General features: G+C 44.8%; 1 protein-coding gene, 1 long non-coding RNA gene and 1 pseudogene across 2 annotated transcripts in view; all 3 read right to left on the bottom strand.

Annotated features, from left to right (window-relative positions):
• Nucleotides 1-6,682, bottom strand: part of LOC133257050 (uncharacterized) — a 56,175-nt gene extending 49,493 nt beyond the window's left edge. Inside the window, exon 1 of the long non-coding RNA XR_009739384.1 lies at nt 3,855-6,682. This is a non-coding gene — a long non-coding RNA (uncharacterized LOC133257050). The remainder of the gene's footprint in view (nt 1-3,854) is intronic.
• The window catches only part of EVA1A (eva-1 homolog A, regulator of programmed cell death), an 89,040-nt gene extending 68,004 nt beyond the window's left edge, over nt 1-21,036 (bottom strand). Inside the window, exons 1-4 of the mRNA XM_061431373.1 lie at nt 20,805-21,036; nt 18,340-18,479; nt 15,881-15,973; nt 15,538-15,772 (exon numbers count right to left, since the gene is read on the bottom strand). Coding sequence (XP_061287357.1) covers nt 15,538-15,772; nt 15,881-15,973; nt 18,340-18,479; nt 20,805-21,036 — 700 coding nt within the window. The remainder of the gene's footprint in view (nt 1-15,537; nt 15,773-15,880; nt 15,974-18,339; nt 18,480-20,804) is intronic.
• A 2,391-nt stretch (nt 21,037-23,427) lies between these two features.
• LOC133257049 (glyceraldehyde-3-phosphate dehydrogenase-like) lies at nt 23,428-24,550 on the bottom strand (annotated as a pseudogene).
• Nucleotides 24,551-26,400: the final 1,850 nt, after the last annotated feature.

Here is a 26,400-nt window from a genome sequence, read left to right as displayed (position 1 = left end):
GACTCTTTGCGGCCCCATGAATCACAGCACTCCAGGCCTCCCTGTCCATCACCAACTCCCGGAGTTCACTGAGACTCACATCCATTGAGTCAGTGATGCCATCCAGCCATCTCATCCTCTGTCGTCCCCTTCTCCTCCTGCACCCAATCCCTCCCAGCATCAGAGTCTTTTCCAGTGAGTCAACTCTTCGCATGAAGTGGCCAAAGTACTGGAGTTTCAGCTTTAGCATCATTCCTTCCAAAGAAATCCCAGGGCTGATCTCCTTCAGAATGGACTGGCTGGATCTCCTTGCAGTCCAAGGGACTCTCAAGAGTCTTCTCCAACACCACAGTTCAAAAGCATCAATTCTTCAGTGCTCAGCCTTCTTCACAGTCCAACTCTCATATCCATACATGACCACAGGAAAAACCATAGCCTTGACTAGACGAACCTTTGTTGGCAAAGTAATGTCTCTTCTTTTCAATATGCTATCTAGGTTGGTCATAACTTTCCTTCCAAGGAGTAAGTGTCTTTTAATTTCATGGCTGCAGTCACCATCTGCAGTGATTTTGGAGCCCCCAAAAATAAAGTCTGACACTGTTTCCCCATCTATTTCCCATGAAGTGATGGGACCGGATGCCATGATCTTCGTTTTCTGAATGTTGAGCTTTAAGCCAACTTTTTCACTCTCCACTTTCACTTTCATCAAGAGGCTTTTGAGTTTCTCTTCACTTTCTGCCATAAGGGTGGTGTCATCTGCATATCTGAGGTTATTGATATTTCTCCCGGCAATCTTGATTCCAGCTTGTGTTTCTTCCAGTCCAGCGTTTCTCATGATGTACTCTGCATATAAGTTAAATAAACAGGGTGACAATATACAGCCTTGACGTACTCCTTTTCCTATTTGGAACCAGTCTGTTGTCCCATGTCCAGTTCTAACTGTTGCTTTCTGACCTGCATACAAATTTCTCAAGAGGCACATCAGGTGGTCTGGTATTCCCATCTCTTTCAGAATTTTCCACAGTTTATTGTGATCCATGCAGTCAAAGGCTTTGGCATAGTCAATAAAGCAGAAATAGATGTTTTTCTGGAACTCTCTTGTTTTTGTCATGATCCAGCAGATGTTGGCAATTTGATCTCTGGTTCCTCTGCCTTTTCTAAAACCAGCTTGAACATCTGGAAGTTCCTGGTTCACGTATTGCTGAAGCCTGGCTTGGAGAATTTTGAGCATTACTTTACTAGCGTGTGAGATGAGTGCAATGGTGCGGTAGTTTGAGCATTCTTTGGCATTGCCTTTCTTTGGAATTAGAATGAAAACTGACCTTTTCTAGTCCTGTGGCCACTGCTGAATGGGAAAGACTAACGATCTCTTCGAGAAAATTAGAGATACCAAGGGAACATTTCATGCAAAGATGGGCTCGATAAAGGACAGAAATGGTAATGACCTAACAGAAGCAGAAGATATTAAGAAGAGGTGGCAAGAATACACAGAAGAACTGTACAAAAAGATCTTCATGACCCAGATAATCACGATGGTGTGATCACTGACCTAGAGCCAGACATCCTGGAATGTGAAGTCAAGTGGGCCTTAGGAAGCATCACTATGAACAAAGCTAGTGAAGGTGATTGAATTCCAGTTGAGCTATTTCAAATCCTAAAAGATGATGCTGTGAAAGTGCTGTACTCAATATGCCAACAAATTTGGAAAACTCATCAGTGGCCAAAGGACTGGAAAAAGTCAGTTTTCATTCCAATCCCAAAGAAAGGCAATGCCAAAGAATGCTCAAACTACCACACAATTGCACTCATCTCACTCATTAGTAAAGTAATGCTCAAAATTCTCCAAGCCAGGTTTCAGCAATACATGAACCGTGAAATTCCATATGTTCAAGCTGGTTTTAGAAAAGGCAGAGGAACCAGAGATCAATTGCCAACATCCACTGGATCATGGAAAAAGCAAGAGAGTTCCAGAAAAACATCTATTTCTGCTTTATTGACTATGTCAAAGCCTTTGCCTGTGTGGTCACAACAAAGTGTGGAAAATTCTGAAACAGATGGGAATATTAGATCACCTGACCTGCCTCTTGAGAAATCTGTATGCATGTCAGGAAGCAACAGTTAGAATTGGACATGGAACAACAGACTGGTTCCAAATAGGAAAAGGAGTATGTCAAGGCTGTATATTGTCACCCTGTTTATTTAACTTATATGCAGAGTACATCATGAGAAACGCTGGGCTGGATGAAGCACAAGCTGGAATCAAGATTGCCAGGAGAAGTATCAATAACCTCAGATATGCAGATTTATGCATATCTTATGGCAGAAAGTGAAGAAGAACTAAAGAGCATCTTGATGAAAGTGAAGGAGAAGAGTGAAAAAGTTGGCTTAAAGCTCAACATTCAGAAAATGAAGATCATGGCATCTGGTTCCATCACTTCATGGGAAATAGATGGGGAAACAGTAGAAACAGTGTCAGACTTCATTTTTCTGGGCTCCAAAATCACTGCAGATGGTGACTGCAGCCATGAAATTAAAAGACGCTTACTCCTTGGAAGGAAAGTTATGACCAACCTAGACAGTATATTAAAAAGCAGAGACATTACTCTGCCAACAAAGGTCCGTCTAGTCAAGGCTTTGGTTTTTCCAGTAGTCATGTATGGATGTGAGAGTTGGACTATAAAGAGAGCTGAACACTTAAGAATTGATGCTTTTGAACTGTGGTGTTGGAGAAGACTCTTGAAAGTCCCTTGGACAGCAAGGAGATCCATCCTAAAGGATATGAGTCCTGAGTGTTCATTGGAAGGATTGATATTGAAGCTGAAACTCCAGTACTTTGGCCACCTGATGTGAAGAGCTGACTCATTAGGAAAGACCCTGATGCTGGGAAAGATTGAAGGCAGGAGGAGAAGGGGATGACAGAGGATGAGATGGTTGGATGGCATCACTGACTCCATGGAGATGAGTTTGAGTAAACTCTGGGAGTTGGTGATGGACAGGGAGGGCTGGCGTGCTGTGGTCTATGGGGGTCCCGAAGATTCGGACATGACTGAGCGACTGGACTGAACAGAATGGAGACACAGACATAGAGAATGGTCTGGTGATCACAGTAGGGGAAGGAAAGCGTAGGACAAATTGAGAGAGTAGCTATCATATGCAAAATAGAGGCTTGCCAGGTGGCTCAGTGGTAAAGAATCCACCGGCTAATACAGAAGTCATGAGAGATGCATGTTCGATCTCTGAGTCAGGAAGATCCCCTGGAGGAGGAAATGGCAACCCACTCCAGTATTTTTGCCTGGAAAATTCAATGGAAAGAGGCGTCTGGTAGCCAAGTCTCTGGGATCACAAAGAGTCAGACACAACTGAGCGACTAAGCACAACACATGCAAAAAACACAACTACCAGGAAGCTGGTGTATAACAGATGGAGCCCAGCCCAGTACTCTGTGACCTGCATTGATAGGTGAATTCTTTGCCACTGAGCCACCTGGGAAGTCCTTAACTCTCCCTAAAATGCTTCAAGTTCAGTTTGTCTGAAATTGAGCTCATCATCTTTTTCTGCAAATGCTCCTCCTCTATAACTCTCCTAATGAATGGCCCCACTGTCCTTACTCTTGCTGCTCAAGTTAAAATCCCAGTCATCCCAGACTCTTGCCCCCACCCTCAAACTCCACAGCATGGATGAGTCAGCAAATTGTGTCAACTTTATTGCCAAAATATGTCCTGAGTTGAGCCCAATTCTCCGCTCCTATTACTAGGGTCTTAGAAACTCATTTTATTTTCCACCTGGATTAATAACAATAATATTAAAAACTAATATTCACCACCATTTTCACATGCCAAATGTTGATCGATTACTGTAGCAGACACTTTACATACTTCATCATCCATAGTCTTGAGAGCCATCTATCCTTGATGGAGAGGATCATCCATCCCTGTTTTCAGATGAGAAAAACAGAAGCTCAGAGGCACTTAATAATAGCCTAAGTTACACAAAGATTTGAGACTGGTATGTAGACTGAGGTCTGTCTAACTCCAAACCCTGGGCCTTTTCTACTCTCTAAACTGCAGTGGTGCCCTACCTGGTCTTCCTGCCACGTGTCTTATTCCTTTCCAATATCTACTGACTGAGGGGTCTGTTTTTACAATGAAACTCTGATCTAGTCTCTCCTGTGTGAAATCCTACAGTAGTTCCCCAGTGTCTTCAGAATAAAATTCCAATTCTGTAACAAGGCTTTCCTGGTGTGCCATTTTGCCCATTTAGAGACCTGCCTCCCTCCCTCCAGCCACACCTATCTCTCTTTTGTTCCTAGAGCACACCATGCCTGCTCATTTAGTCATGCTGTATTTCGCTCTGATTCCTCTGCCATTGATGCCCTTCTGTAAGCCTAGACGCCTCCCCTTCAGCCTCTTGGATGCCCTTGGACCCAGCTGCTGTCCAAGTTGAGTTTAGCTGGTCCTCCTCTGGATACCCAAAGTGCTAGTGATTACCTCTAGCACTGAATTTTTGAGTGGTTGCAACAGTCATTGATTGAACACCTACCAAAATGCAAGAACTCAGGGTGGGCTCTAGTGATTTAGGAATCAGTAAGACATGTTTCAGGCTTCCTCAGTGGTGCAGTGGTAAAGAATTTGCCTGCCAACGCAGAAGATGCAGGTCTGATCCCTGGGTTGGGAAGATCCCCTGAAGAAGGAAATGGAAACCCACTCTAGTATTCTTGACTGGGAAATCCCATGGACAGAGGAGCCTGGTGGGCTGCATTTCATAGGGATGTAAAGAGTCAGACATGACTTAGTAATTCAGCATGCACAAGCACACATATCTTGCTTTCAGAGATTACTTTAATGAGAGAGATGCATAGCATAGTAATACTACAAGACAGTAATGTAGCAATGCTACTACGATACAGGATAGAAATGTAATAATGTAATGCTACATTGGGGCTTCCCACACTGTGCTAGTGGTAAAGAATCCAGCTGCCAGTGCAGGAGATGCAAGAGACACAGTTTCAATTCCTGGGTTGAGAAAATCCCCTGGAGTAAGAAATGGCACTCCACTCCAGTATTCTTGCCTGGAAAATTCCATGGGCAAAGAAGCCTGGCGGGCAGGAAGAACATCTTGTCCATGTCTACAACCCCAGGGCCTGGAACGATGTCTGGGACGTGAGGGTGTCTGTAAACGCTGGCGTGCAGCATGTGTGCTCAGTTGGGTCCAACTCTTGTGACCCCGTGGACTGTAGCCTGTCAGACTCCTCTGTCCATGGGATTCTTCAGGCAAGAATACTGGAGTAGGTTGCCACTTCCTTCTCCAGGGAATCTTCCCAACCCACGGGACTGAACTCGAGTTGGCAGGCAGGTTCTTTACCACTGAGCCACCTGGGAAACCCAAACACTGACAGTTTGAGCTAAGCAGACAAACCAAGGCCACCAAGCTATCTCTGTGAGCATACACGGCTATCTACAGGCAAGCTCTTCACTTTCATGAGTGTCTTTTCCAGACTCTAATACGTCCAAGTCATTGTTTTCCGTATTTTCATGAGGTCCTCAAAGTGTACTCCAGCAGGGAAGGAAACTAACATCAAAGGTTGCTCAGCCTAGTGGAACACAGGATAGGCACTTAAGGAAAACAGTGCCTGTGTCTTCCAACAAGAGGCCCTTACAGCCCTTTATCATGGGCTGCTGTGGCCTGTCTTGCCAATATGAGCAAGCAAAAAGACAAGTCAGCCTTATTTGTGATTTGTGTAGGTCCTTAGGGCAAGGCAAGTTTTGGCAGCCCTTTTGATCAAGGGTCCCTGTGTAGAAACAAGGCCCCCTGAAGTCATTTTCCTCCTACTATTAACCATCCAAGTGACACAGGCAGGAGGGAACAGGGCAAAGTGGAAAGGCTTAAACTACAGCAGGATTTTTTTTTTTTTTAAAGAAAGCTTTCTTTTATTCAAAACTCTATGGTTACTTGTCTACAGAGCAGCATTTCCACCTCCTCTCACCTTGGAGAAAAAAGTGCAAGATGCCTAGGTGATGAAAGTGGAGGTAAGAGGTAGAAAAAAGAGGCACTGATCCCCAGAGCAAAGAGCGTCTAACTGCTTCTAGGTTCTCACAAGTCAAGGCCTCAGATATCAGGCAAGGGAGAGGGAAAGGGGGAAGAACGTAGAGGAAAGGGCTACTCCCACCCAGACAACAAGAACCCACACATCTGTACTTTCTTTTTTGAAAATTAGGTTTTCGAATTGGCTTTGATGATAATATGACCATCCTGACACTGTGGAGCAATGGTGAAGGGCTCAGAGTCCAGGGGCCTGGATCCAATGCCAGATCTGCCTTTTAGCTAAGGGTGGGATTCTGATTCCTCCTCTAATATTGGCCTCAGAGGACAGTTACAAGAATCAACACAATGAAGGGATATAAACCCTTTAACACGGGTTCTGGCACCAACTCCCAGGTGCTCGTATTGCAACTGACCACTAGGAACCGCCTATGGGACCACTTTCCACGGAGGAAGAATGTTCCACAAAGAGACTTCCTTTCCCTTGGCCTCCATTCCCTGACCCCTGGCTAGACTGAGTCTTCCTCTGCATCTGTATTTTCTCTGTCGCAGAACTACTCCATGTGCTGTGCTGGTTTTCCTGTCTATCTCCCCATTCGGGGCATGAACATACTGAGGTTGAAGATGTGACTTTCATGCTAGTGCATTTGTTTATTGTTTATCACTCACTTGAGTATCACTCGCCCTCTGCGATGGCCCACACTCTATCTGTGGAGTGTACTTCTCTCTGATTCTGAATAAATCTACTTCTTACTTATCACTTTGTCTCTCACTGAATTCTTTCTGTGATGGTACTATGGGTTTTGGCTGGGTTTGAGCCCCAGCACATGGGTTTGTCAGGCGAGTGTATGCTCCTTGGTTCTGTCTCATCACAACAAAGATTTGGAGCGGCGGACATTAAAACCCTCGATTTCTCAAGAGGCAGGAGCGGTGGCCGCGCTGGCGCAGGAGGGCCTAGAGGAGCTATTTCACGTTCAAGGTCAGAAGGGGCAGCGGTTAGGAGATACCCCTCGTCCAAGGTAGGGAGCATCGGCTGCACTTTGCTGGAGCAGCCGTGAAGAGATACCCCACACAAAGGTAAGAGAAACCCAAGTAAGACGGTAGGTGTTGCAAGAGGGCATCAGAGAGCAAACACACTGAAACCATACTCACAGAAAACTAGTCAATCTAATCACACTAGGACCACAGCCTTGTCTTACTCAATGAAACTAAGCCATGCCCATGGGGCAACCCAAGATGGGCGGGTCATGGTGGAGAGATCTGACAGAATGTGGTCCACTGGAGAAGGGAATGGCAAACCACTTCAGGATTCTTGCCTTGAGAACCCCATGAACAGTACGAAAAGGCAAAATGATAGGATACTGAAAGAGAAACTCCCCAGGTCAGTAGGTGCCCAATATGCTACTGGAGATCAGTGGAGAAATAACTCCAGAAAGAATGAAGGGATGGAGCCAAAGCAAAAACAACACCCAGCTGTGGATGTGACTGGTGATAGAAGCAAGGTCCGATGCTGTAAAGAGCAATATTGCATAGGAACCTGGAATGTCAGGTCCATGAATCAAGGCAAACTGGAAGTGGTCAAACAGGAGATGGCAAGAGTAAATGTCAACATTCTAGGAATCAGAGAACTGAAATGGACTGGAATGGGTGAATTTAACTCAGATGACCATTATATCTACTACTGCGGGCAGGAATCCCTCAGAAGAAATGGAGTAGCCATCATGGTCAACAAAAGAGTCCAAAATGCAGTATTTGGATGCAATCTCAAAAACGACAGAATGATCTCTGTTCGTTTCCAGGGCAAACAATTCAATATCACAGTAATCCAAGTCTATGCCCCAACCAGTAACGCTGAAGAAGCTGAAGTTGAACGGTTCTATGAAGACCTACAAGACCTTTTAGAACTACCACCCAAAAAAGATGTCCTTTTCATTATAGGGGACTGGAATGCAAAAGTAGGAGGTCGGGAGGCACCTGGAGTGACAGGCAAATTTGGCCTTGGAATACGGAATGAAGCAGGGCAAAGACTAATAGAGTTTTGCCAAGAAAATGCACTGGTCATAACAAACACCCTTTTCCAGCAACACAAGAGAAGACTCTATACATGGACATCACCAGATGGTCAACACCGAAATCAGATTGATTATATTCTTTGCAGCCAAAGATGGAGAAGCTCTATATAGTCAGCAAAAACAAGACCAGGAGCTGACTGTGGCTCAGACCATGAACTCCTTATTGCCAAATTCAGACTGAAATTGAAGAAAGTAGGGAAAACCACTAGACCATTCAGGTATGACCTAAATCAAATCCCTTATGATTATACAGTGGAAGTGAGAAATAGATGTAAGGGCCTAGATCGGATAGATAGAGTGCCTGATGAACTATGGAATGAGGTCCGTGACATTGTACAGGAGACAGGGATCAAGACCATTCCCATGGAAAAGAAATGCAAAAAAGCAAAATGGCTGTCTGGGGAGGCCTTACAAATAGCTGTGAAAAGAAGAGAAGCGAAAAGCAAAGGAGAAAAGGAAAGATATAAGCATCTGAATGCAGAGTTCCAAAGAATAGCAAGAAGAGATAAGAAAGCCTTCTTCAGCGATCAATGCAGAGGAAAACAATAGAATGGGAAAGACTAGAGATCTCTTCAAGAAAATTAGAGATACCAAAGGAATATTTCATGCAAAGATGGGCTCGATAAAGGACAGAAATAGTATGGACCTAACAGAAGCAGAAGATATTAAGAAGAGATGGCAAGAATACACAGAAGAACTGTACAAAAAAGATCTTCACGACCCAGATAATCACAATGGTGTGATCACTCACCTAGAGCCAGACATCCTGGAATGTGAAGTCAAGTGGGCCTTAGAAAGCATCACTATGAGTAAAGCTAGTGGAGGTGATGGAATTCCAGTTGAACTATTTCAAATCCTGAAAGATGATGCTGTGAAAGTGCTGCACTCAATATGCCAGCAAATTTGGAAAACTCAGCAGTGGCCACAGGACTGGAAAAGATCAGTTTTCATTCCAATCCCAAAGAAAGGCAATGCCAAAGAATGCTCAAACTACCACACAATTGCACTCATCTCACTCATTAGTAAAGTAATGCTCAAAATTCTCCAAGCCAGGTTTCAGCAATATGTGAACCGTGAACTTCCTGATGTTCAAGCTGGTTTTAGAAAAGGCAGAGGAACCAGAGATCAAATTGCCAACATCCGCTGGCTCATGGAAAAAGCAAGAGAGTTCCAGAAAAACATCTATTTCTGCTTTATTGACTATGCCAAAGCCTTTGACTGTGTGGATCACAATAAACTGTGGAAAATTCAGAAAGAGATGGGAATACCAGACCACCTGATCTGCCTCTTGAGAAATTTGTATGCAGGTCAGGAAGCAACAGTTAGAACTGGACAGGCAACAACAGACTGGTTCCAAATAGGAAAAGGAGTACGTCAAGGCAGTATATTGTCACCCTGCTTGTTTAACTTATATGCAGAGTACATCATGGGAAATGCTGGGCTGGAAGAAGCACAAGCTGGAATCAAGATTGCTGGGAGAAATATCAATGACTTCAGATATGCAGATGACACCACCCTTATGGCAGAAAGTGAAGAGGAACTCAAAAGCCTCTTGATGAAAGTGAAAGTGGAGAATGAAAAAGTTGGCTTAAAGTTCAACATTCAGAAAACGAAGATCATGGCATCCGGTCCCATCACTTCATGGGAAATAGATGGGGAAACAGTGGAAACAGTGTCAGACTTTATTTTGGGGGGCTCCAAAATCACTACAGATGGTGACTGCAGCCATGAAATTAAAAGACGCTTACTCCTTGGAAGGAAAGTTATGACCAACCTAGATAGCATATTGAAAAGAAGAGACATTACTTTGCCAACAAAGGTTCGTCTAGTCAAGGCTATGGTTTTTTCTGTGGTCATGTATGGATGTGAGAGTTGGACTGTGAAGAAGGCTGATTGCCGAAGAATTGATGCTTTTGAACTGTGGTGTTGGAGAAGACTCTTGAGAGTCCCTTGGACTGCGAGAAGATCCAACCAGTCTGTTCTGAAGGAGATCAGCTCTGGGATTTCTTTGGAAGGAATGATGCTAAAGCTGAAGCTCCAGTACTTTGGCCACCTCATGCGAAGAGTTGACTCATTGGAAAAGACTCTGATGGTGGGAGGGATTGGGGGCAGGAGGAGAAGGGGATGACAGAGGATGAGATGGCTGGATGGCATCACTGACTCGATGGACATGAGTCTCAGTGAACTCTGGGAGTTGGTGATGGACAGGGAGGCCTGGCGTGCTGGGATTCATGGGGTCACAAAGAGTGGGACATGACTGAGCGACTGATCTGATCTGATCTGAAGTATCTCTTACATGCTGTGGGGAAAGGCGTGTCACTAAGTGGTAAATAAACTAGTGAAATCTGGGAATGACCTATAGAAGCACTTATATCAGTTGTCCAATCAGCAAACATATGCACCTAGCCCCTGAGGTGTGTTTTGACAAAACATTTTTGGATCAAAGAAAAGGACTGCAACTGTGAACATGATTCCCAGCAAATGTATCAGCCATGACAGTGATCTGCTAGGTCACATGCTGGATTTTATAAAAAACAGACCTGATAGAGAGTGCCCTAGCTCTTTCTCTTCTCTCTCTCTCTCTTGCTTTCTTCCTCCCTAAGTCCAGAGAAACTTAGCAATTACTTTTCAATTCAGACAGACTTTTGGCTTCTCTAAAGGTAATGTTCAAAAGTCCAGACTCAGGAAGAGGCATCTGCACAGTTTATTAGCCAGGGCTTTGAAGGAAAAAACAAACAAACAAAGAAACAAACCTACAACCACTGAGCACAACCTTGTGACTCTGGTTTCTTTGCTTACTGGACACACTGTCCCTCCCCCTGGACTCTGGTTCCACTCCCATAAACAGAAGGGAGAGCCACCATTCAAAGAGCTCAGCTTACCTGAGCCCACTCCACTATCTCCCAACATACAGAAACAGATTTCTGGACTGCTGGAAAGTCAGAGCCATCTCCCAGACCCATCTCTTGTCCTCCAGTCACCACATACCTGTGCATCTGTCAGGCCCTTCTTTAGCTATGTACCAGGTACATACAGCGTTCTACCTGTCACACTCATGATTACCAGTCCCCACAAACCCAGCAAGGTCCTACTTGAGAGGTAGAAGAGGTTAAGAGGTACTACCTAAGACGGCAGCCAAGCTTGACATCAGAGGCCTGGAAACATAGTGTTGGGCCTGACATTCCCCTCCTGGGCTAGTTAATCTTCTAGATAAATGCCTCAGTGAAAATACAAGTGATGCTCCCAAAATCTTGAGCCTTTTACTCCAGTCATTAGCCCTTGAGGGAAATGTTTTTCAGATCAGTCATCTGGTGACCCAGGAAAGGGGATAATGCCAGAGGCATTACCACCAAAGGGAGTAAGAGTCTGGTCTGAAGTGCTACAAGGAATCTGAGTGGTCTGTAACACATCGATGGACAGGGAAGTTCTCACCCTGCTCCATCCTCAAAAGCAGCCTTACTAGAGTATTTCTGTGACCTCCTAACAAAACCTCAAAGCCTTGCACATACCAGGCAACCTCACTCCACTAAAGTCTGAGGGACAACCTGCCAAAACAAGCAAACTCAGGGAGACCACAACTGTCTGCGTCACCTGTGAAAGAAGCCAGAGTGCACAAATGTGCAGGTATTTGTGTAAGACAGTCTGGCCTATACAGCAGGTGGCCAATGGACCAGCAAGGAAGGGGTACAGCTTTCAGCTTTCAAGGCAGGGCTACATTCAGGGAAAAGGATCTCAAGTTAACAAAGTGATCAGCTGTAACCTAGTATCCAGGGTCACACATAACTCATATAAGTGGTCAGTGACAGGTTCCAAATGTGGTTCTCAAAAACTCTGTGCAAGTCATTCAATTATCTTAACAAGTTTTATCTTTACTATATAACACTTGGAGAAAAAGCATACTCTGAATCACCAAGTATAGGCAGGAGATCCACCTAGCGCCATTCATCCATTCATCCCACATTCACTGATTGATTTAACACAATACTGATGTGCTATACACAATGCAAAACACAAAATGCTTAGAAGCTGGAGTCAGGTAGCTCCTAACTCGTCCTCGGCACCTCTCACCTCCAGCAAGTGTGCTGATTCCATGGGCCCGTACTCAAAGAGTGAATGCTGTTCTGACCCTGACCTGGCTCACAAAAGGCTCCATTTAGCAAGTTCATTGGTGCTGACCTAGAACTGTGACAGGAGACTGACCCCAATGTCTTGTCCCTCTGAGACTGGGTTAGGGGCAAGATGGAGAGGAAAGGAATAGGAATTGTAAGAAGAAAGGCACAGTCTTAGATCACAAGGTGGAGCAGTTGAAAAACCCAATAGACTTTGGCTGTTATCAACGTACACAACAAATCCAGCTCATGTTTATATAGCACGTACTATATGTGGTTTAAGCCCTTTACCAGAATGTGTTTTACAATCCAGATGTCTTGTGAATCCTGGCCTACATTAGCTGTGTGACTTTGGGCAAACTGCTTAGCTTCCCGGGACACCATTTCTTTGCCTGGAAAATAGGGTAATACTAGTTGGACACGACTGAGCGACTTCACTTTCACTTTTCACTTTCATGCATTGGAGAAGGAAATGGCAACCCACTCCAGTATTCTTGCCTGGAGAATCCCAGGGACGGGGGAGCCTGGTGGGTTGCTGTCTATGGGGTCGCACAGAGTCGGACACAACTGAAGTGACTTAGCAGCAGTAGCAGCAGCAGTACTAACTTAATAGGGTCCTCATAAAAATTAAATTAGTAAAAATATAAAATGCTAAAATTGAACCCTGTCCTGGCACTCAGTGCTAATATGAACAATTATTATCCCACTAGTTAATAACACTCATCTGCAGAGAAGGCAGACTATTTCTTCTTGTTAATAAGGTTTTGAGAGACTGAGTCAATGTCTGAAGGTCACAAAGTGGCAGAACTAGAATTTGAATGCAGGCAGCCTGATTCCAAAACTTGCAAGTTTAACCACCAGCATGAGGACAGAACTGTGCTAGGTTCCAGGTAGACCAGTCAGGGGATGAACAAGAGATCCCTATAAAGCACAGTAAACTCTACAAGAGAGATACATTAAAAGAAAAAATGGGAGATGATGGCTGGGGATGGGGTAGCAGGGAGGGATAAAACCAAACCACCTGTAGGGGCTGAATTTTGCTTCACCCACCACAGGACTTGAGATCTGGTCCCAAAGAATAATGAGGAATTTGCCAGCCATGGAGAAAGATGGATGTTCCAAAAAGTCAAGACCTAGAATACCAAAAGAATAGGAAGTTGGGTGGAATAGAAAGTGCATACAGGAAGTGTCATGAGATGAATTTGGGAAGGTAAATTGAGGCCAATGTGAACAGGCATGTAGGCCAATGTCTGAGGTTAGATTTTATTCTGTGAGACAGTGAATCTCAAATTTTAATATGCACAGGATCTACCTCGGTGCTCGTAAAACACATGCAGATTCTCATCTCTTCTGTCATCTGGGGATGGAAGGACACTAACACTTCCGTGTTAAGAGCCAAAAATGTTTCCAGACATTGCCAGATACCATTTGGGAGACAAAACCGAAACCCTGGTTGACAGTCTCTGTTTTAAATCCTCCCATCCCTACTTTTCAGACACAGAAAACTGCAGAAAGGCCCCATGCAGGATATAAATGCTAGTGGTCCCATTCTAGGGTTTAGGTTAGGCAACAAGCCGAACAGTCTTTTGGGGAGAGAGACTCAAGTCATTCTTCTGGGGAAGAATTACATATTTGATGACAGACTGGATGACAGGCAGAAGATACAAGAGTGAGGTTTCAAGTTGAAACTTCAGTGCTTTCCACTGAATTGTGAGGATAGTAGGTACTAAATAAATCATTTGGATTTGAATAGAATCAAGATGTATTTGCTCAAAAAGTAAAAAGCCTGGTCCCATGTAGTATGACCCAGGGATAGGTGTTGGTATTCTGCTCAAACTGGATAGAGGAACTCTTTCTAGGGCAGGATGTGGGGATGCTTGGTACAAACCTGCTGATTCCCAAATCCTGATTGGATCCCTTCCCATCTGCATAGCCTTGGCAGCATTACTCACCCTCTGTGCATCTCACTTTGCCCTTTTGTAAAATAGGGATAGGAGTCCCTACTCAGAGGCTTGATGTGAGAACTCAGGTAGTTAATAAGAGCAAAATGGCAAGCTAACACAAAATGGTTTCCTCCCCTCTCCTTCCAAATCAGCCTCCTTACCTCCACCCTCACATATTCAGTGAATCCCATATTCAGTGCTCATCCCCACCCCCACACCCTAATCCTTGGGAAACCCAGTCAGAACTGCAAGAAGCTGACTACACTTCTCTCCGTGAGCATAGCATCCCCTCTAAGGATTTTGGGACCTCCAACTACCTTTTCACCCCCCCCATCCACCTTGATTTCAGGGGCCACCAAAAGCATGCAGCAGACTGAGTTCCTGGAAAGGAGTCTGGTAAATGTCAGATATGCAGATGACACCTCCCTTATGGCAGAAAGCGAAGAGGAACTAAAGAGCCTCTTGATGAGGGTGACAGAGGAGAGTGAAAAGGCTGGCTTAAAACATTCATAAAATAAAGCTATGGTTTTTCCAGTAGTCATGTATGAATGTGAGAGTCGGACCATAAAGAAGGCTGAGCATGGAAGAAATTATGTTTTTGAACTGTGATGTTGGAGAAGGCTCTTTTGGACTGCAAGGAGATCAAACCAGTCAATCCTAAAGGAAATCAACCCAGAATATTCATTGGAAGAACTGAGGCTGAAGCTCCAATACTTTGGCCACCTAATGGGAAGAGCCAACTCATTGGAAAAGACCCTGATGCTGGGAAACATTGAAGGCAGGAGGAGAAGGGGACAACAGAGAACGAGATGGTCGGATGGCATCACTGACTTAGTGGACATGAGTTTGAGCTCTGGGAGATGGTGAAGGTCAGGGACAGGGAAGCCTGGCGTGCTGCAGTCCCCGGGGTCGCAAAGAGTCGGACAAGACTGAGCCACTGAACAACAAAACGAGATCAACTAGAGCCAAGGAAATTTCGGACAGGGCTGCATCTGGCAGGTCCGAGGTCAAAGCCAGTCACTGTCGCCGGCTGGGAACTAAGCCCCTGGTCCCGGAGGCGGAGGAGAGAGGCGCAGAGATTAGACAAGAACTCGCTCTCCGAAGCCAGGCTGCATAGGCAAGGAGCGGAGAGTTCTTGGATCCAGAAAAAGAAGCAGGGATGCAGGGTAGGAAGCACCAGCAAAGTGAGAAGAGAAAGAAAACAAGCTCCCGTAAGCAAAGTTCCTTGGGGGTACCCAGGCTACAACACCTGGGCAGGGGGTCAGGAACAAAGCAGCCCTCTCAGGTCAGAAGTGCTCTACGTGTTTCCGAAGCAGGGGTGTTCAGGGCACGCCACGGCCCTCTGGGGATGCCAAGCGCCCCTACACCCTGAGCACGCTCAACCGCAACGCTTACCTTCGCCCGAGCAGCCAACGCGCACTTCCGGGGTCCTGGCTCCGGGTGCTGGGGGCGGAGCCGGGGACCAGGAGCCGATCACTAAGAGGAGGACGCAACAAAGCTGTGGCCAAGGTTTGGGCTGGCACTGGCGATTCGGAAAGAAACCCCAGTGGAGACCTGTGGGCACGGGGTCCCGGCCTGGGCGATCACGGGCGGCGGTGGTAACCCCAGCAGACGCAGCAGGACCACGATTCTGTGGGAGGAAAAGGTTGTCTCATTTCCTTCAGTCTGCCCCCCTCCACTCCACCCACTTTGCTCTGGACCTGCCCTCCCTTCCCCTCCCCTTCCCCAAACCAGCTACCCGTAAGGGCGCTGGAAAGACCTGAAACCTGAATGGCTGCGGCTCGCGGCGCCTCCCTCCGCAGCAAGTTAGTTCAAGCTTCGAAACTCTTGCCTACTGCGCGCACTTCTAACAGTCCCCAGGGCCCTGAAAGGTTCTCCGTGGGCTGTCCCCACCCTGCCCCAGAGTTCTTCCCTTTTCCCCTGCTGGGAGGAAAGAAAAAGAATGTGAAGGTCACTCAGTCGTGTCCGACTCTTTGCGACCCCATGAACTGTACAGTCCATGGAACTCTCCAGGCCAGAATCCTGGAGTGGGTAACCTATCCCTTCCCCAGGGGATCTTCCTGACCTAGGAATCCAACCGGAGTCTCCTGCATTGCAGGCAGATTCTTTACCAACTGAGTTATGAGGCGCGCCGTTGCTGGGACCAGCCCAGATTTAAAAGCTGACCTCCAAGCTGCTTCCAGCATCCCATCCTCTCCTTCCTGTCCTCTCGCTTGATTTGAGCTCTTTTTTTTTTTTTTTTTTTTGCGGGTGGGGGGGGGGGTTCCTTTTTCTGATCTCAGTTCCCTTTGATATCCAACCTGTGCCCCCGGCCGTGGAAGCCCAGAATCTGAATCACTGAACCACCAGGGACATACCTGAGCCCCTATTAAGCTACTTTTTCACCCCCAATGATGATGTTTAAACCCTAATGCATAATCTCGAAAGAATGTTCATTTTGATGAGGAGAGTATTTGATATCTTTGTTTGGTTTTGCTCATTCAAATTTGGGATTTTCTTTCTTAAATTCAAGGACTGTTTTATTTAAGAGCCTGATAAGTGCTAAGCTGGGCTCTAGGAACTTAGAAAAGAACCAGTAGGGCATGTTATTCCTGGACAATTGTAATATGTGTCTAGTGCAGATAGAGGCCCAGGGATTCTGTGGTCTCTTACAAGATAGCTCAAGTCCTGGAAGAGCTTTCTACAGAGTAAAAAAGGCATACACAGAGCTAAGAAGGAATGGAAAACCCCCATCAGAAGGTGGTCTATCAGAGAACACAGCCAGGATGGGGAGTGACGGTAGATGAATGTGAAAGAGAATGGTGACCAGTCTACCAAGAAAGAATTAAGAACTTGTCAACTACAGATTGGCACTTGCCATGGGTGCTTGGGCTTCCCAGGTGGCACTAGTGCTAAAGAATGCACCTACCAATGCAGAAGACTCAGGAGATGCAGGTTCAATTCCTGGGTTGGGAAGATCCCCTGGAGAAGAAAATGGCAACCTACTCCAGTATTTTTGCCTGGATAATCCCATGGACAGAGGAGCCTGGTGGACTACAGTCTTTGGGGGTCACAAAGAGTTAGACATGACTGACTAAGCACACGCACACAAACACACATACATGAGTGCTTGCCATTTGCCTCTACAAGGATTAAGTCATTTGTTGCTGCTGACTTTCAGCATCCCCTGAAGGAGTTCAGGGTGAGGAGCAGAAATGAGGCAATCTGTGCCCCAGGAAAACTGACAGGAAAGGTCTTCAGATAGTTAGGTATTCTCAGGAGCTGATTTTTATGAGCCCAATTCTTGCATCTTCTCCTGTCTAGAACACTAAAATCCTTCATGGTGACACTGTTCCTCAGGACTAGAGAAGGCTTCACAAGACTAATAGAAATCTTCTGGAAAAATAATGTGTTTCATTGACATATTCCCTGTTCACAAAAAAATCATATATACTGAAGTTTTCCCCTCTGCCTCTTTGGAGCAGTTTCTCAGAGCTATGTGAGGTGCTGTCTCCTGGCTGCAGTCCTCCTTTTACTGAAGATAAAACTTGCAACTCTCACATTGTGACTTTAGGTTGACAAGCTACAGAGAACAGTGGGCTGGCATTGACAAGAACTAGTGACCAAGAGCTGATAGGGTACAGATGAGTGTGTGAAGTAAAGAGGCAATTTCCAGGCCTCTGGCTGGACAAACTGGTGACCAGTGGATGACCAGAATCCAGAGCACCTTCTGGGGATGTGATTTCAAGTGTGATCTGGGGACTGGCATTATTAACATGAACTGAGAGCTTGTTGCAAATGGGAACTTTGCAGCCCCATTTGACCTACTGAATCAGAATCTGAGTTTTAACAAGATCCCAGATAATTCAAATGTGCATTAGAATTTCAGAAGCACTGATCTCTAGACCACTGACTGTGTATAAGAGTGACTGGATATTAGACTGTGGAGCTTTTTAATTAGAAACACCTGGAGAGCTTTAAAAACCAATATGAGGCCCCCAGACCCCTGCTCCCACAAATGTTTATTTAGTTGGTCTGTGTTGGAGATCCAAAATCAGTGTTTTAAAAAATGCTTTTCAGATGATCTAATACAGTCAGAGTTAAAAAGCACTGTTCTAGACTTATTCAAATGCTACTTCATTTAACCTTGAAGGGCACCTCTTCAGAAAGAAAAGAACACCTATGTGTAAATGACAATGTAAAGACCAATTATCTCACCCTTGTACAGAGGCAACCGGTCTGCTGGAAAGGGCCCTTGTTTCCTAAACTAATCAGGGAATCAGATTCTAGCCTCAGATGGCCTCTGAAGTACTGTTCCAAACTTGGGGCCTCAGGCCTCTCAGGCTTCAGTTTCTTATCTGTAAAACACACAGATGACTAACTCTAGATTTCATACCTTGGCTTGAAAGGTGCCATGATCAGAGCTCTTTCTAACTTGCTAGCTTTATCAGCAGGCAAATGGGAAAGTGATGTTCAGAGGTGGGTTTTCCTGATAAAACACTCTGTGTGCAACTGCCATTCATAAGCACCAGAGATCAGAAAATTATGTGCTGAGCAAGGGCAACACACATAAATGATGCTCAGTAAATGTGTACTAAATGTATAAATAAATACATGAATAAATAAATATCATTCATAATGGTGGCATAGACTTTCCATGAATTGGCCCTAACCCAGAGCATATTCACTTGCTTCCTAATCTAGAGGAAGGACTCTGGAATCTGGAAGCCCTTTGACCCATAAACCTAGCTTAGGATTTAAAACTATTTCCTGGTGGCTCAGCAGTAAAGAATCCACTGGCCAATGCAGGAGATGCGGATTCAGTCCCTGGGTGGGGAAGATCCCCTGGAGAAAGAAGAGGCAACCCACTCCAATATTCTTGCCTGGGAAGTCCCATGGAAAGAGGAGCCTTGTGAACTACAGTCCATGGGGTCGCAAAGAGTCAGACACAACTTAGCAACTAAAAAACAACAAAAATAAAACCTTTGTTGAATGCTTAGTACACACCAGGCATTGAGCTAAATGCTCTGCTTAGGATAACCTCATTTTGTTATAAGGAAGAAGATACTGTTGAACTTCTACAGCACAATTAGTTTCAGGAATCATAGATATAAAGGGATGAGGGCAGCCCCTAGGGCAGCATCCAGGGCAGCCCCTGCCTCTGGTTGTGCAACTGGGCATATATGGCCAGAGAGCCCTCTTGGGGGTCTTAGGGGTCACTCTCCAAAGAGCATGCTTCCATAGAGACCAACCTGAGGGAAGGGGTTTGGAGTGACTGCTCCAGGGCCCCATAGGAACTGATGCTCCCAGAAGCTATCTCAAGAGATCTCTGGACTGTATGGTTAAGCTTTGGAAAGGGACTCTTCAAAGCTTGCACCTGTTTGAACTTACTGTCTTGCTTACTTACCAAAGCCAAACCCTGCCACAGTTCTTTTCACATATATTTTTCCTAACCCTTACAGCATCCTGACATGTTAAGTACTCTTGTTTTCATGTTTTATAAGTGAGAAAACTGAGATGTCATTAAATGAAGATTTGTTTGTCCCTGCAATCCAAGTTTCTCAAGTGGTACACTTGACCACCATCATTGTTCACATTGATCACCACCCTTTTACCCCCACACCACCATTTTGATAGAAACAAGAGTTCTTATTTCAGATCCCATTCACTTGTCACAGTTATACTTCATCAAAACTCTCTGTCCCCCTTTTTCCCATAAGTAAAATAAGTTGTCCTTGATTGCCTGTCTACCAAGACACTATGCATGGCTTGGGGCTTCCTCTGTGGCTCAGCAGTTAAGAATCCACCTACAATGCAGGAGACATAACAGGTACAGGTTCAATCCCTGGGTCAGGAAGATCTCCTAGAGGAGGGCATGGCAACCCACTCCAGTATTCTTGCCTGGAGAATCCCATGGACAGAGGAGCCTGGTAGGTTACAGTCCATAGGGTGGCAAAGAGTCAGACATGACTGAAGCGACTTAGCAAGCAAGCAAGCAATGCATGGCTTGATCCTCCATAACCTGAGATGAGGAGAGAGAAACTACAGACTATGATGAGAAACCAAACATATTGGGGAGATTTATCCCAAGATGAGAGGGTTCAGTACATCATTAATAGCACAACTATCATAAAAGAGGGAATCTTCTATTTTCCATGTCTGTGCATGCGTGGTTAGTTACTTCAGATGTGTCCAACTCTTTGTGACCCCATGGACTGTAGCTGATCAGGCTCCTCTGTCCATGGGATTCTCCAGGCAAGAATACTGGGGTGGGTTGTCATGCCCTCCTCCAGCGGATCTTCCCAATTGGGATCCCACAGGGATCGAACCTGTGTCTCTTATGTCTCCTGCAATGGCAGGTGGGTTCTTTACCACTAGTGCCATCTGGCATTCTGTACAATTTAAGACTTTAGACTGAACGTGAGGAGGGGCTATTAAGTCCCTATCCTAGACCATGGCAGATACTCAGTGGCTATCTTATGAAGCTACTCCCCTGGTTATAGGACTGCTGGACTGGCATTAAGGCTGAGTTAAACAGGAACACAATCTGGGGTTGAGAGCCATAGGATGAGCCAGGTAGGAGCAGAAGCAGGAGGGAGTCCATACGCACAGACATGGCCTGTGACTCCAGTTATAGGCAGGGGTGGGGAAGTAGAAGAGGAAAAGTGTTCTTCCTGGGAAACCAGAATCTGAAGTAACTACTTCATGCATGGGTCCAGGCCCAGAGCTGTGAACTAAACTCTTATTGTAAGCACTCTTGCTGATGTGAGTGTCAAAAGCTTGGGCCTCCCTGCAGAGTATGCTAGGCTCCCAAGGTGCTGTTGGTAAGAGCAGGGCTCCACCATCCTGCACACTGGTGTCCTGATTAGCAGCAGGACATCTTGACTCATGGAAGAGGTCCAGTCCCATGGGCATCCTGGTGGTGCTAGTAGTAAAGAACACGCCTGCCAATGCAGGAGACATAAGAAATGATGGTTCAAAGACAATCTCTTTAACAAGTGGTGCTGGGAAAACTAGTCAACCACTTGTAAGAATGAAACTAGAACACTTTCTAACACCATACACAAAGATAAACTCAAAATGGATTAAAGATCTAAACATGAGACCAGAAACTATAAAACTCCTAGGGGAGAACATAGGCAAAACACTCTCCGACATACATCACAGCAGGATCCTCTATGACCCACCTCCCAAAATATTGGAAATAAAAGCAAAAATAAACAAATGGGACCTAACTAAACTTAAAAGCTTCTACACAACAAAGGAAACTATAAGCAAGGTGAAAAGACAGCCTTCAGAATGGGAGAAAATAATAGCAAATGAAGCAACTTACAAATAATTAATCTCAAAAATATACAAGCAACTCCTACAGCTCAATTCCAGAAAAACAAACAACCCAAGCAAAAAATGGGCCAAAGAACTAAACAGACATTTCTCCAAAGAAGACATCCAGATGGCTAATAAACACATGGGAAGATGCTCAACATCACTCATCATCAGAGAAATGCAAATCAAAACCACAATGAGGTACCATCTCACGCCAGTCAGAATGGCTGCATTCCAAAAGTCTACAAGCAATAAATGCTGAAGAGGGTATGGAGAAAAGGGAACCCACTTACACTGTTGGTGGGAATGCAAACTAGTACAGCCACTATGGAGAACAGTGTGGAGATTCCTTAAAAAACTGGAAATAGAACTGCCATATGACCCAGCAATCCCACTGCTGGGCATACACACCGAGGAAACCAGAACTGAAAGAGACACGTGTACCCCAGTGTTCATCACAGCACTGTTTATAATAGCCAGGACATGGAAGCAACCTAGATGTCCATCAGCAGATAAATGGATAAGAAAGCTGTGGTACATATACACAATGGAGTATTACTCAGCCATTAAACAGAATACATTTGAATCAGTTCTAATGAGGTGGATGAAACTGGAACCTATTATACAGAGTGAAGTAAGCCAGAAAGAAAAACACCAATACAGTATAATAACGCATATATATAGAATTTAGAAAGATGGTAACCATAACCCTGTATGTGAGACAGCAAAAGAGACACAGATGTATAGAACAGTCTTTTGGACTCTGTGGGAGAGGGAGAGGGTGGGATGATATGGGAGAATGGCATTGAAACATGTATATTATCATATGTGAAATAAATCACTAGTCCAGGTTCAATGCATGATACAGGGTGCCCGGGGCTGGTGCCCTGGGATGACCCAGAGGGATGGAATGGGGAGGGAGGAGGGAGGAGGGTTCAGGATGGGGAACACATGTACACCCATGGCGGATTCATGTCAATGTATGGCAAAACCAATACAATATTGTAAAGTAATTAGCCTCCAATTAAAAAAAAAAAAAGAAATGAGGGTTCAATACCTGAGTTGGGAAGATCCTCAGGAGAAAGAAATGGCAACGCACTCCAGTATTCTTGCCTAGAGAATCCCATGAATAGAGGAGCCTGGCAGGCTATAGTCCATAGAGTTGCAAAGAGTCAGATATGACTGAAGTGACTTAACACAGTCCTCAGAGCCCCCCTTTTTTTAACGCAAAAGAGAAATGGTAGTTTTAACTCTCAGTCAGTGGAGGCTGTAGCATTTCTTCAGCACCACTAATGTCATGATGCTAGGATTTAGTAGGAGATTCCAAGTCCACATCATTGTGGAGCCCTGTCAATCAACTTAAACAAGGACCCCAGACACATTTTTGCTGCTTCCACTTCCCAAACTCTCATCTGTGTTTGCATGACTGCAATTTGATGATTTTACAAAAAGCTCATTGTGGTGAACCTTTACTGATTCTGGGTTTTGCCTCAAACAAAAATATGACCTCAAACTTTGGTTATTTCCATTTTACTAATGAGGAAATTAAGGCACAGCACCCAAAGGGGGACAATGAAACTAAGGTGAGACCTTCAGGCCCCTATGATTTTACCCCCAAATGATGTAGGTAAGATACTGCACTATGCTTGCAGTGAAATAGGTCCAAATGTCCTCACTCAAAATCATCTGGCCTCTGTAGCCTATTTACCAATGTGGTTCAATTTATCTGGCATTTCCTGGACACTACCTGCCTTCACAAAGAATTTTCCTAGACATCAGAGGCATGTTATACTCAACTCTTAACCTGGAGAATATTTTATTATTTATTTATTTTGGGGGGTATAGGGTACTTTTATTGATGGTACAGGACAAGGCAGGTCTCCCTAAGCCCCTCCCCTTCCTCAGGGCCTTGGGGATGGAAACCGTGTGGAGGTGGGGAGATTCTTAGTGTGATGGAGGATCAAGGTGGGGCAAGGTCTCCCCAGCAGCTGAGGAGCTCTCTCTTCCTCTCGTGCTCCTGCTGGGGCTGGGGGTCTGGGGACCTTACTCCTTGGAGGCCATGTGGACCATGAGGTCCACCACCCTGTTGCTGTAGTCAAATTCATTGTGGTACCAGGAAATGAGCTTGACAAAGTGGTCATTGAGGACAATGCCAGCCCTAGCATCGAAGGTAGAAGAGTGAGTGTCACTGCTGAAGTTGCAGGTGACAACCTGGTCCTCAGTGTAGCCTAGAATGCCCTTGAGGGGGGCCCTCTGATGCCTGCTTCACCACCTTCTTGATCTCATCATACTTGGCAGGTTTCTCCAGGCGGCAGGTCAGATCCACAACTGACACGTTGGGGGTGGGGACACAGAAGGCCATGCCAGTGAGCTTCCCATTGAGCTCAGGGATGACCTTGCCAATGACCTTGCCAGTGCCAGCAGAAGCAGGGATGATGTTCTGGGCAGCCCCTTGGCCATCATGCCACAGCTTCCCAGGGAGGGCATCCACAGTCTTCTGGGTGCCAGTGATGGCATGGACAGTGGTCATGAGTCCCTCCACGATGCCAAAGTGGTTATGGATGACCTTAGCCAAGCGGGCCAAGCAGTTGATGGTGCAGGAGGCATTGCTGACAATCTTGAGGATGTTATTATACTTCTCGTGGTTCACGCCCATCACAAACATGGGGGCATTGGCAGAAGGTGCAGAGATGATGACCCTCTTGGCGCCACCCTTCAAGTGAGGCCCCGCCTTCTCCATGGTAGTGAAGACCCCAGTGGACTCCACCATGTACTCAGCACCAGCATCACCCCACTTGATGTTGGTAGGATCCCACTACTGGAAGATGGTGATGGCCTTTCTATTGATGACGAGCTTCCCATTTTCCGCCTTGACTGTGCTGTGGAACTTGCCGCGGGTGGAATCGTACTGGAACATGTAGACCATGTAGTGAAGGTCAATGAAGGGGTCATTGATGGTGATGATGTCCACATTGCCAGAATTAAAAGCAGCCCTGGTGACCAGGCGCCCGATGCGGCCGAATCCATTCATTTCGACCTTCACCATCTTGTCTCAGGGATGAGGCTGACACAGCACGGAAGTTGTGGCTATCTGTCGAATGGGCAGGAGCAGAGAGCTGGAGAATATTTTAAAATTTCAAGCTGGGCTCCAAACCAATTGAATCAGAATCTCTAGGGGTGGAGCCCATTTTTTTAACCTCTGCAGGTAATTAAAATGTACGGTCAGGATTAAGAAGCCCTTCTTTAGGAAAGGCAGAGACAAAGCCTAGATCCTAACAGATGAGGCAAACAGTAAGGTGCTTTGTTTAGTAATGGATGATCACCAGAAGCCATCAAGAAAAGGAAAATATAAAAATCTCTCTCATGACTGAAGCATATTAAGATAACACCAAACTAACAAAAATCCCTGGACTTATCTCAGTCTTGAGCATGTGAGGTCATCAACACATGCTGAAGAGTAGGAAATCTTGTTCTGTCCTAAGAAAGTACAAATGATTGAAATCAGAATTCTTGTCCTTTCTCTTATGACACTGCTATTTACAAGAATCATTCATACATCAAGCACTTATAATTTCAGAAGTAGTAAATGATCTCTAAGAGTCAGAGCAAGACAGTAACAGAAACATGTAAAGGAAAGACAAAACTTTTGCTGTTCATGACTTTTGTTGTTCAGTCACTCAATCCTGTCCAACTCTTTGCAACCCCATGGACTGCTACACACCAGACTTCCCTGTTTTTCACCATCTCCCAGAGCTTGGTCAAACTCATGTCCATTGCATCAGTGATGCCATCCAACCATCTCGTCCCCTGTCATCCTCATGAGCTTATGAGAGGCTAATGGATGTGCAGACAGACATCAATGTCTGTCAGTGGGGATTTTATATGACAGCAGTCACCATTAATGATGTCACATTAGGAAAATCAGGAAGCTGAGAATTTTTTAAAATGTTCTACCCTATAGTCTTTTCATATTTATTAATCTTAACAAAAGTATGATTGTTTAAATAATCTTGTTTAATATTGAACAGTGTTTAAAATATTATTTAAAATATTACAGGATGCAAGACAATTTCTTTCTCTTTGTTTCTTGCTTCCTTTTTTTCTTCTTTTTTTAAAAATCCACCTTTTCACTTTTACCTTTACATTCCCTGGAAAACTAATAAAATTTCTGTTAAGACCCATGGATAGTCATTAACTAGGTGACATTTAAATTCAGCTCATAACTTCCCACTGAAACGATGCTAGTCATGTGATAGATATTTAGGTTGGTGCAAAAATAATTGTGGTTTTGCATTATTGAAATTTGCTGTTTGATATTGGGTTACATTCTTAAATAAATGTGGTTATATATCATTTTAATGTGCATTTCTCATTTTATGTTTTTTTGCTAGTGACTTATTACTTGCTTATTACTTATTACTTGCTGTTTATTTTACATTTATTTTAGATTAGGGAAATTATGTTAGACAAAAAAGCAAATTTGAGAGATTTTCTTACTTGAGTTCAAAATGGATCTTAAAGAAGCAGAGACAACTTGCAATATCAATGATACATTTGGCCCAGGAACTGCTAACAAACATACACTGTAGCGGTGGTTCAAGAAGTTTTCAAAGGAGACAAGAGCCTTGAAGATAAGGAGCATAGTGGCTGGCCATCGGAAGTTGACAATGAAGATTATTGAAGCTGATCCTCTTATGAGAAGTTCCCAAAGAACTCAATGTTGGCACTTCTGTGGTTGTTCAGCGTTTGAAGCAAATTGGAAAGGTGAAAAATCTCAATCAGTGGGTACTTTATGAGCTGACTGAAAATTTTAAAAAATCATTTTGAAGTGTCGTCTTCTCTTATTCTTTCTATGCAATGAGGACGAATCATTTCTCCATAAGATTATGACGTGCGATGAAAAGGGGATTTTATATGACAACTGGTGACAACCAGCTCAGTGGTTGGACTGAG

Source organism: Bos javanicus, chromosome 11 (assembly GCF_032452875.1).
Source record: "Bos javanicus breed banteng chromosome 11, ARS-OSU_banteng_1.0, whole genome shotgun sequence".
Lineage (NCBI taxonomy): Eukaryota > Metazoa > Chordata > Mammalia > Artiodactyla > Bovidae > Bos > Bos javanicus.
This window is presented reverse-complemented; position numbering and strand designations above follow the sequence as displayed.